This window comes from Bufo bufo, chromosome 9 (genome assembly GCF_905171765.1).
Source record: "Bufo bufo chromosome 9, aBufBuf1.1, whole genome shotgun sequence".
Taxonomy (NCBI): Eukaryota; Metazoa; Chordata; class Amphibia; order Anura; family Bufonidae; genus Bufo; species Bufo bufo.
The window spans coordinates 35,182,207-35,194,369 of record NC_053397.1 but is presented as its reverse complement, the minus strand read 5'-3'; the positions used below and the strand labels follow the sequence as shown (position 1 = coordinate 35,194,369).

Here is a 12,163-nt window from a genome sequence, read left to right as displayed (position 1 = left end):
ATGTTGTTAATGCTATAGAGGGAGGGGGGGGGGGGGGCGCACACTGTGCCACCAACGAATTATTACAATAGAGGGAGGGGGGGGGCCGCACTGGCCACCAATGATATTCAAACTGGGGAGGGGGGGGGAAGGTTTGCCCCCTGCTGCCTGGCAGCCCTGATCTCTTACAGGGGGCCGTGATCAGCACAATTAACCCCTTCAGGTGCCGCACCTGAAGGGGTTAATTGTGCTGATCACGGCCCCCTGTAAGAGATCGGGTGCTGCCAGGCAGCAGGGGGCAGTCTTGTACACAGTTTGTAGTGTATTCTAACTAGAAGCGTCCCCATCACCATGGGAACGCTTCTGTGTTAGAATATACTGTCGGTTCTGAGTTTTCACGAAGTGAAAACTCAGCTTTGAAAAAGCTTTTATGCAGACGGATCTTCGGATCCGTCTGTATAAAAACTAACCTACGGCCACGGATCACGGACACGGATGCCAATCTTGTGTGCATCCGTGTTCTTTCACGGACCCATTGACTTGAATGGGTCCGTGAACCGTTGGCCGTGAAAAAAATAGGACAGGTCATATTTTTTTCACGGCCAGGAAACACGGCTCACGGATGCGGCTGCCAAACGGTGCATTTTCCGTTTTTTCCACGGACCCATTGAAAGTCAATGGGTCCGCGAAAAAAAACGGAAAACGGCACAACGGCCACGGGTGCACACAACGGTCGTGTGCATGAGGCCTAAGAGTGTACTGCTATAGAGAAGGATCCGTGCTGATGAGGCGATTCCTTATTCTTATCGACTTACCTCCTTGTCAGTTAATTTGACGTGGGGAGGATACAAAGCCTAGACAAAAAATATATATAATTATTAATGAATTCCATACTTGGTGCATACAATTTAGGCTCCGTTCACATGGAGCCAGGAGAGTGGTCAGGTTTCTGGTATTTTTGACAGCAGGAAAAGCTATGCAGACAAGCACAAAAAAAAAAAAAAAAAATATATATATATATATATATATAAATAAAAAATAATAATATTAAAAATAAATAAATAAATAATAATGACAAAGGCTCCATTGAGATGAGCTGAAAGGTTGCATGGGTGAATAAAGGAGTCCACTTTTTCTTTCGTATACCAGAGTGCTGCCTACTATTTTTTACTTCCTGAGGATCCTAGTCCGGGATTCATCTAGGATTTTATATATATACACCTGACGGACAGCTAAAAATGCTGATATAAACATAGACCAATCACTTTCTATGCACAGTGTATTAGGGGGGGGGATCGCGGCTCATCATCTCAAGCACATTTTATTTATTTATATTTTGCATAAATAAAACATCAAAAATATGAATTGTGTTGATTAAACTGCAGACATGACAGCCGGCCTCCGCATGTGTGACATGTGACACAGACTGGTACCGTGCAGGGACTAGCTGCGGGGCAGACATTCTGCTGGCTCAGCAAATGCAGGAATCAAAGGTCTGCAGAGACATTCCTGGAAATTTCCCAGCCATAAAACACAAAAAGGAAAAAAAAAAATTAAAGCTTTAGAACAATTCCATAATACAATACAGGTAAGAAGTCCACAGTCATTTATCAGCTTCCAAAGGACTCTGCATTGAAGAAGTATAATCTACAGTTAATGGGAGAGATACGGTAATGTGTTGCTAACATCAGCAGAAGCCGAGAATGATCTTTACTGTCACCTGATTACAGGGTTTGTAATGGTACTTTTAAGCCTCATGCACACGACCGTTGTTGTGTTCCGTTCCGCAAAATGGGGTTCCGTTGTTCCGTGATCCGTGTGTCTTCCTTTATTTTTGGAGGATCACCAGACATGAAGGAAAGTAAAAAAAAGTCTAAGTCAAGTTTGCCATGCAAATGATAGGAAAAAAACGGACGCGGATGACAATCGTGTGTGCCTCTGTGTTTTTTTCACGGTCCCATTGACTTGAATGGGTCCGCGAACCGTTTTCCGTGAAAAAAATAGGACAGGTTATATTTTTTTGACGGACTGGAACCACGGATCACGGACGCGGATGACAAACGGTGCATTAGCCGAGTTTTCAACGGACCCATTGAAGGTCAATGGGTCCACAGAAAATCACGAAAAACGGAACAACGGACACGGAACACAACAACGGTCGTGTGCATGAGGCCTTATACTGATGACTTATCCTTAGGCTCCATTCACACGTCCGCAAAATGGGTCCGCATCCGTTCCGCAATTTTGCGGAACGGGTGCGGACCCATTCATTCTCTATGGGGACGGAATGGATGCGGACAGCACACAGTGTGCTGTCCACATTTGCATTTGCGGTGCGCAGCCCCGATCTTTGGGTCCGCAGCTCCGCAAAAAGATAGAGCATGTCCTATTCTTGTCCGCAGCTTGCGGACAAGAATAGGCATTTCTATGGTGGTGCCGGGCTGGTGTGTTGCAGACCCGCAATTTGCGGGTCCGCAACACACCACGGACGTGTGAATGCAGCCTTAAAGGGGTTTTTCTCACTTCAGCTAATGGCGTTTATCATGTAGAGAAAGTTAATACAAGGCACTTACTAATGTATTGTGATTGTCCATATTGCTTCCTTTGCTGGCTGGATTCATTTTTCCATTACATTATACACTGGTCGTTTCCATGGTTACGACCACCCTGCAATCCATCAGTGGTGGTCGTGTTTGCACACTATAGGAAAAAGCGTTGGCCTCTCTGGTGGCCGCGACTGTGGAAGCGCACATAAGCTGGAGCTTTTTCTTATAGTGTGCAAACACGACCACCACTGATGGATTGCAGGGTGGTCACAACCCCTGGAAACGAGCAGTGTATAATGTGATGGAAAAATTAATCCAGCCAGCAAAGGAGGATATCGAGATTCACAATACATTAGTAAGTGTCTTGTATAAACTTTCTCTACATAATAAATGCTATTTGCTGAAGTGACACAACCCCTTTTAGACCGGCCATCAATATCTGAATGGCAGGGGTCTGACACCCAGCACCCCCCTGCTGGGCAGCTGCAGAGCAGAGGTACTCCACAGCTCCCTCTATTGTGTAGTGGACAGGGTTGGTTACTGCAGCGCTGCTCCCATTGAAGTGAATCAGAGCGGTAACCACTACACAACGGACGGAGCAGTGTGGTTCTGGTGGGGACTTCTGCAGAGCAGGCGATCAGGGGGATGTCGGACCCTGTCGGATAGATATTTATGGCCTATCCTGAGGAAGGGGTTGTCCGGGACTGAAATGCTGATGACTTCTCCTCAGAACAGGTTATCCATAGCTGATCGGTGGGTGTTCGACTTTCTACACGCCCCCAATCAGCTGTTGGAAGGAGCTGCGGCACTCGAGTGTCATGTCCATCGGTTGTGGCCTTTCTGCAGCTCAGTCCCATTCGAATGAATAAGAACTGAGCTGCGGTAACAAGCACATGAGGAGACATGAAGTACAGAGCGGAGGGTGCTGTATGCAGCCTCCATTACCACGGTCTGTCCTGTCCGTCCTCTCTGTGCTTCAGGTCTCCTCATGGAGTCCATTCCTACAGAGATTCAGCTGAAGATCTTATCATCTGTATTCAGGATCATAATCCCTGACAAGCAGAGCAGAGAGGAGGTGGAGGCAGCTCTTTAGCTCCGTGTTCTGTAGTAATTTGTCCTCATGTGTGATTAGGGCAGGTTTAGTGTGGACTAATAGGACGGCGGCCATTTTATTTCTCCTAATGATTGCTCCACAGGCAAAACGAGCCATTATAACTAATGAAAGGTATTTGGAAATATATTTATAATAAAGTAATAGTGAAGTATTTTCATTTTCTTAACTCCCGGAGAACCCCTTTAAGGCTCTGTTCACATCTCCGCTAGGGTTTCCGATTGTTCTCGGGGCTTGTGGCACATCAAAGAAACCAACGGAGTCTGAGAGACCCTGTTGACTTCAAGGCAGTCCGTCCAGTCATGGTGACCCCCGTTTTGCCCGCTTTGCATTGCTGTGTCAGAGGCTTACAGCGCAGATGTGAACACAGCCCTATAAAAGCAGGAATTTGTCTCTGTTTTAAAAATATGACTGGGGTGTACATTTCAATTTTCAGTGCATCGAGGTATCACCATTTTATTTTTACTTGCATAGCAAAGCAGCAAACACACACACACACAAAAATTATTAATCGTACAAAGCTCCACATGGCCAGCTCCTAAAAAAAAAACAATGACGTGGAGAGGGGCGAACACTGCCCATGAGCTGTTGAAGAGGACAACCCGTTGCCCTAAATCCCCCAAAAATATAAAAAATAAAATAAAAATACCACAACACTGTCCACAAGCAGGTTTTGAATGGTTGCTATGGGTTACATCTCTGAGCTAGCTCATGCCTAATAAAAAAAAAAAGTCAAACTTTATTTAAAATCACGCACACGATTCTGCTCAAATAACTGCGATTTCATCACAATAAAATTTTTTACAAAAATCTAAGATTTATGAGACTTTCTAAAAAGAAAACCTGTCCTTCCTGCCGACAGCAACCAATCACAGCACAGCTTTCATTTCATATTCTGCTCCTGAAAAATGAAAGCTGCGCTGTGATTGGCCGCCAACAGCAACAAAGCCCGCTCTTCTAAATCTGCCCCATTACTGCGGTGACTACAGTCAGGGCCACGTCTCTGGCTTCCGGAGGGAATCCTAATATTTGTCTAGCCGGCCTTTCTGCTACGTGTCTTGTAAACAGCTGAGATATAGAGATATAGATTTTCTGTCCGATGCGAACGGACAGAAGCGAGAAAGCCGGAGACAAAGAAACGCTGGAAAACACTCAGGAAATTTTGCGAAACATAAATCCATAGCAAACCCTGAGGAGAAAACCTCATCGCCGTGTATTGTATTACGATTTTTCGCAGATTTTCTGTGTGGAAGCGTCAAGATGGCCTGACATGACGACGGTGAAGTACATGCAGTGCGCTCGCCAGGAACGTTCCCGACATACTTGCTGAGGCTTCGCACACGAGACCGCGTCTGCATTTCGATCCGCAAATGACGGACATGAAAAATCGGAATGCCTTCCGTCTTATCAATAGAAATGTCTATTCTCATCCTCACAAACAATGGGAGGCGGACACCACACAGCCGTACGGGGGCTTTTTGGGGTGGAATCCGGGTCAAATTCAGCCTGCAAAAGAAGCTGTGTGAACGCCCCCTTAATTTGTCCATAGGGTGACATTAAGCCTCGGAGAGGCCAGGACTGCCCCTCGGACAGGTTTTCCATGAACTACTGGTAAATACCAGTAAGCTAACCTCAGAATAGGTCATCAATATCAGATCAGTGGGGGTCCGACACCCGACAACGGGCGTCTTTATAATACACCAAGCACAGCGCCATTTATTGTGTAGTGGCTGTGCTTGGTATTGCAGCCCAGGCCTATTCACTTTAATGGGACTGAGCTGCAGAAAAGCCATGTGACCAATGGATGCGACATCACAGGCTGAAAAAAAGGCGGGAGCACTTATCCGAGGGCTGTGGCCCCTTCCGACAGCTGATCGGCGGGCGTGCCAGGAGTTGGATCTTCACCAATTTGATATGGGATGGGTCATCAATATTTAAGTACTGGAGAACCCCTTTAAAGGGATTTTCATATCGATGGTCTAACCTCAGGACAGGTCATCAATATGAGATTGGGGGTGGGTCCAACTCCCAGCACCTCTACCGATCAGCTGTTTGAGGGGGGAGGAGCTTTGGCGAGCGCCACGGCCTCCTTGCAGCTCATCAAGCACAGCGCTGCCCGTGTGATAGTGGCTGTACTTGGTATTACGGCTCAGCCCTAATCACTTGAATGGGACTGAGCTGTCCCTAGGCCACGTGACCAATGAACGCGACATCAACAGCCTAAGGGCTCAAAGAGAGCTGCACCCACTTCGAACAGCTGATTGGCAGGGGTTCTGGGAGTGGGACCCCCACTGATCCGATATAAATGACCTATCCTGAGTACAGGCCATTAATATGAAGATCAATGACAGCGCATTACTTTAAAATGCTTGAAATTCATGCCATTTTTACGAGTTTATTGTATCAATATAAATCACAGAAAATCTGAAGATTGTAATCATTTTCTAACGGCAGCAAAGATCCCAGTGCCCACGTCGGTGCCCGTCTGCCGGGTCTGGAAGCGATTCAGCAGGTGGCAGCCATGGACTCCGGCTCCCAGCAGAATCGCTGCTATTGTGCCTGGGAATTGTTCGCCCGTTGCCAGGGACCAGAGACCACAAACACGTCGTAAAGCGGAACAGTCAGTTCTTGGCACCACAGCCTGATTGCCAAATAAGTCATCTGAAATTCATCTGTCAGGATAAAAAATTGAAAAATCCTCGGACAACTATGAAGGTCATGCATGCAGCTCCCCGGGGCGAAGTGCAGCCCGGACCTCGAAAATCACATGTACATTCATTTAATAGGAAAATATCCCATTAATATTTTTTTTAAACTGTACATTTTTAAATAAGAATACATAAAAACATAGCACAATTATAAGGACATGGGAATTCCCAGGGTAAATATCTCATAGAAAATATCCGTGCCCATATCCACGAACATTTTGATTGATTGCCTATATGATGATCAACATACAGCACACAATACTACCGCCATCTACCGTCACACTGCGGCTCCGTTCACAGCTTGGCACTCAGAGCAATAGAAACCACTACCCGCAGGTTTCAACCCTTTGGGCCTTCAGGTCCATGACCATTTCGGGCGTGTCCTCCCCTCCATACAGTTTATTTTTTAAAGCCATTCCTACGCCAGCCGCACCCAACGAAGCATAATGTTTCGGTATCAGATAGAGCAAGTCGTTTTCGGAAGAGATTCATAACGGTAATTATTAGGATGGTGGCCACTGATCTCACTGGATGCAGAAGGGGCACTGGGAGTCGGCTAGTCGGTTGGTCCGGGGTATCCCCCCCCCTTCTGTCAATGCATACTCCGGTTTCAGAAAACCTTTGACACGTCAGAGGTTTTAGGCTACTTTCACACTTGCGGCAGTGTGATCCGGCGGGTAGTTCCGTCGTCAGAACTGCCCGCCAGATCCGCCAATTTGGATGTAACTGAAAGCATTTGTGAGACGGATCCGGATGCGGATCCGTCTCACAAATGCATTGCAAGAACGGATCCGTCTCTCCGCTTGTCATGCGGACAGACGGATCCGTCTTGTATTTTTTTTCCACATTTTTACCGGTCTGCGCATGCGCAGGCCGGAAGGACGGATCCGGCATTCCGGTATTTTGAATGCCGGATCCGGCACTAATACATTCCTATGGGGGAAAATGCCGGATCCGGGATTCAGGCAAGTCTTCAGTTTTTTTCGCCGGAGATAAAACCGTAGCATGCTGCGGTTTTATCTTTTGCCTGATCAGTCAAAACGACTGAACTGAAGACATCCTGATGCATCCTGAACGGATTGCTCTCCATTCAGAATGCATAGGGATAAAACTGATCAGTTCTTTTCCGCTATAGAGCCCCTGTGACGGAACTCTATGCCGGAAAAGAAAAACGCAAGTGTGAAAGTATCCTTAATCAGTGATGGTCCAGACGACAACACCCCAACCAACTGCTGAGTGCCGTGCCCCTCCACCGAGAGACGGGGGGGGGCGAGTGGTGTACGAACCCACAGGCTTAGGCCTCATGCACATCACCATATTTTTTTTTTCCGCATGCGATCTGCATTTTTGGGGGGGGATCAGAAGCAGACCCATACATTTTGATGAGGCTGCAAAGGATGTGCTGTCCGCATCCGTATGTCCACCAAACAGCTACAGTCGTGAGCCTGTAATCGCTCATGGGCACAGTGCTCATCTCACCCTCTTTGTTTCACTGATCGGGGGGTCTCACCACCTGGACCCCCACAGATCAAAACTTCTGACATGTCATGAATGTGTAATAAGTGTGCAAATCATCAGACGCTTATAACATTGTCCTGTGGATATGCCATACATATTTAGGGTCCATTCACTCGTCCGTAGCGCGTTTTGCGGATCCACAGATCCGCAAAACACGGACACCTGCAATGTGCGTTCCGCATTTTGCGGACTGCACATCGCCGGCACTAATAGAATATGCCTATTCTTGTCTGCAATTGCGGACGAGAATAGGACATGTTCTATTTTTTTGGGGAACGGAAATGCGGACCCGGAAGTGCGGGTCCGCATTTCCGTTTTCGGGCAGCACATCGTGCTGCCCCATAGAAATGAATGGGTCCGCAATTGCGGAACGAAATTGCGGACGTGTGAATGGGGCCTTAAAGGGATATTTCCATTTTGGCATTTCATGGCTGAGATGGTAATAGCCAAGGGTTGCCGGAATGACGGAAACATCTGAGCCAGTTGTGCTCCATAGATCCCATAGCAATGAATGGGAGCTTAAGAAAAACGTTGTAGCGTGGCAGCTGAAGGCATCTGTGTTGGTCCTGTGTTCATGTGTCCGCATTGATGTTTTAATATGTGCAAATGAGCCCCCAGGAGCAATGGGGGCGTTGTCATTACACCTACAGGCTCTGCTCTCTCTGCAACTGCCGTGTCCTCTGCAGTTTGATGGACAGGTCCAGGCAGAGTAAACGTGATCATGCCTGGTCCTGTCAAAAACATCATTTTTCTCAGCAATGCGGACACATATGAACATGGGACCAACACAGATGCCTTCAGCTGCCGAGCGCACATGTAACAGGTCGGCCAGTGTCATAGGTACAAAACTGCTGACAGGTGCCCTTTAAGATGGGAATACCCCTTTAACCACCTTGTAGATTATCACTCTAACACAGTTTATGGACACGATAACTCACATATTCCTAACGTGACTATTCTATTTTTTTTGTCTTCCAGACTTTACTCTCTGATGTGTACTAAGAGCGCTGGACAAAGTCCTGAGTGACACACGGGAATATTGGCTGCAGCTTTATCACAGGCTCGATCTAAAGAAACCAAAACATGGCAGACTGTAAAGACGGGAGAGCGCTGTAACTCCCGAATTACGCTCCTTAGTCATATAGGCTACTTCCACATCTGCACTTTCCTTTCCGGTATTTAGATCCCTCATAGGGTCTCAAAACTGGAAGAAAACGCTTCAGTTTTGTCCCCATTCGTTGTCAACAGATTGCACCAGAATGCATTCCAGTTGGTTGCGTTCCCATACCAGACACAAAACCACTGCAAGCAGTGTTTTTGTATGCAGAATGGGAAACTGAACAACCCGGATCAAAAACCATGCAGGTCAGTGGTGCCAGATCCATGTTTTTCAGACATGCAAAAACCGGATCTGGCGCCCAAGGACTTACAATGGTTTTAGTGCTGGATCTGTCTTGTTCATTTTCGATATAATACAACCGGATCTGTTCTTATCAGATGCAGCCAGTTGTATTATTCAAATATCCTCTGCCGGATCTCAAAACCGGAAAGGAAAATGCATATGTGAAAGTAGCCATATACTGCAAAAATGTCTGCTCAGGAGAGGACAGGGAAATAGAATGTGCACAAGACACTGAGTCTTAGGCCCCTTTCACACGGGCGAGAAATCCGCGCGGGTGCAATGCGTGAGGTGAACGCATTGCACTCGCACTGTATCCGGACCCATTCACTTCAATGGGGCTGTGCACCTGAGCAGTGATTTTCATGCATCACTTGGCGTTCTGTGAAAATCGCAGCATGCTCTATATTGTGCGTTTTTCACGCAACGCAGGCCCCATAGAAGTAAATGGGGCTTCGTGAAAATCGCAAGCATCCGCAAGCAAGTGCGGATTCGGTGCGATTTTCACGCACGGTTGCTAGGAGACGATCGGGATGGAGACCCGATCATTATTATTTTCCCTTATAACATGGTTATAAGGGAAAATAATAGCATTCTTAATACAGAATGCATAGTACAATAGGGCTGGAGGGGTTAAAAAAAATAATAAACAAATTTGACTCACCTTAATCCACTTGATCGCGTAGCGGATCTCTTCTTCTTTCTACTTTCTTCAGGACCTTTGATGACATCACTGCGCTCATCACATGGTCCTTCACCATGGTTTGGAGGATTCCGTTCTGTTCAGTTACACTTGGTCCCCATTGACAATGAATTGGGACAAAACGGAAGCGTTTTTCTATGACGGATCTCAATAACGGAAAATAGAAACGCTAGTGTGAAAGTAGCCTTACTTGTTAACTTCTATTAACTCTCTCTGGGAGGAGGGAGAAAATACAGCAATACTGCCACTGAGATTTCACGTGGTCAATTTTGCAGCATTCGCTTTGCAGCATAAATAACACGATCACTTTTCTCCCTGGTTCAGTACAATTACCGAGACACTAAAGACACACACTTTGCGGATTTTTTTCAGTGCAGAAATTGACCCGCCGTGCGGATTTCAAAGTAAATAGCATGTCAATTATGTTTTCGGCTTTAGCCAAAAATTTCACCCTTTTCAACTGAGAAACCGCACCAAAATCCGCCATTAGAGATTGTGGATATGCTGCAGAAATGCACATATATCTACACGGAAATTTGTGCAGATCTTATGTGCATTCACCCTCAGGCCCAAAAGGCATTTGGGGGAAGGGGGTTAAAGGGGGTCTCTGGGCTTTTAATATTGATGACATCCTCAAGATAGGTTATCAATATCAGATTGGGCGGGGGTCAAACATACGCTGTGCTCGCGTGCCGTCTCCTGCGTCTTCCTTTGCCATAGACATATCAGCAGAGAGCAGGAATGGACGGGAGACAGCATGTACACTCTGCGCGCGCCGTCTCCTCATTCAGCTTAGCAGCGGGGTAAAAGTGTCAGACCCCCGCCGATCTGATATTGAGGACAGTCAGCCCAGAGAACCCCTTTAAGGCTACATGGCGATCTTGGCTGCAACTGTCAAACATGCATTACACCAGAACTGCCACACACACACAAAAAAAAACTGCTGGATTTTTACGGTGCAGCCCCTGCCAAAAATTCCATGTCTGCATCGTGCAGAATCCATGTCAACCACACAGGTAATATTAGCAGCAGTCTGTACTCTGCACAGAGGAGCTGTGGCCAGCCACTAGGACCCAGGACAGTAAAAGGACGGGGTAGATGGCACAGGGTGCCAGGGTAACCGATCAGGGCAGTGCTGGATCACAAATGCCACTGCTTTCAGTTGTGACACTGCATTGGTGTGGTGGAAAGATGCAGAATCCAGAGCACCTGGAGGCTTTGCATAGGGATCAGTGCGGGTCCCAGGGGGGAGGACTGCCCTCTGTGCCCTGGGATCACCCCCCAGTCAGGGACGAGGGCTTCTCGGCGCCGTACAGGAGATCCACAACTCACACAACTACTTGTGCACCTCTCTCACCTCCACAGTCTGGCCCAACTCCAGATCGAAGCCCACCACACAGATGCAGTGCAGCCACGAAGAAAAGCGGTCCCAGGGGAGAGACAGAGGGTCCCCGGAGAGGGTCTGCGCCTCCTCGGACCCCTCCATCCCCAGCGAAGACATGTCTACTAGTTCAGAGCCTCCATCCAGCCGTCAATCAATACCTCGCGTCATCACAAAGCGCTGGGGCAGCGCAGGGCGCACGCTGATGACGTCACGAAACGCGAAGCTAGTGAGGGCAGAGCACTTCCGCCAGTGCGCTGTGTGCGCTGTGTGCGCGCCGTACGTACAGCCCATAGTATTATAGTATCAGAGTGCACCATCTCCATGTGGGAAGGAATGATACTGTATGGGCACTACATATACATTCCTACAGTTTCCTCATCCAATGTTGTCACCCAGGGATGGACTGGGACAATAAAGTGGCCCTGGACTTCAGCCAGACCGGCCCACTTTATTTTTCCCAAACACACTCAAAAAAAAAACATGTGAATGGCGCTGTTATGGAGGGGATCTGTGAATGGCACTGTTATGGAGGGGATCTGTGAATGGCACTTTTATGGAGGGGATCTGTGGATGGCACTGTTATGGAGGGGATCTGTGGATGGCACTGTTATGGAGGGGATCTGTGGATAGCACTGTTATGGAGAGGATCTGTGGATGGCACTGTTATGGAGGGGATCTGTGGATGACACTGTTATGGGGGGATCTGTGGATGACACTATTATGGGGGGATCTGTGGATGACTGTTATGGAGGGGATCTGTGGATGACACTGTTATGGGGGGATCTGTGGATGACACTATTATGGGGGGATCTGTG

At 47.5% G+C, this 12,163-nt stretch overlaps 1 protein-coding gene across 1 annotated transcript in view; it reads right to left on the bottom strand.

Moving 5' to 3' along the window:
* Positions 1 to 11,522, bottom strand: part of DENND6A (DENN domain containing 6A) — a 54,749-nt gene extending 43,227 nt beyond the window's left edge. Inside the window, exons 1-2 of the mRNA XM_040408693.1 lie at positions 11,322 to 11,522; positions 795 to 833 (exon numbers count right to left, since the gene is read on the bottom strand). Coding sequence (XP_040264627.1) covers positions 795 to 833; positions 11,322 to 11,465 — 183 coding nt within the window. The 5' untranslated portion in view covers positions 11,466 to 11,522. The remainder of the gene's footprint in view (positions 1 to 794; positions 834 to 11,321) is intronic.
* Between the last annotated feature and the right edge of the window lie 641 nt (positions 11,523 to 12,163).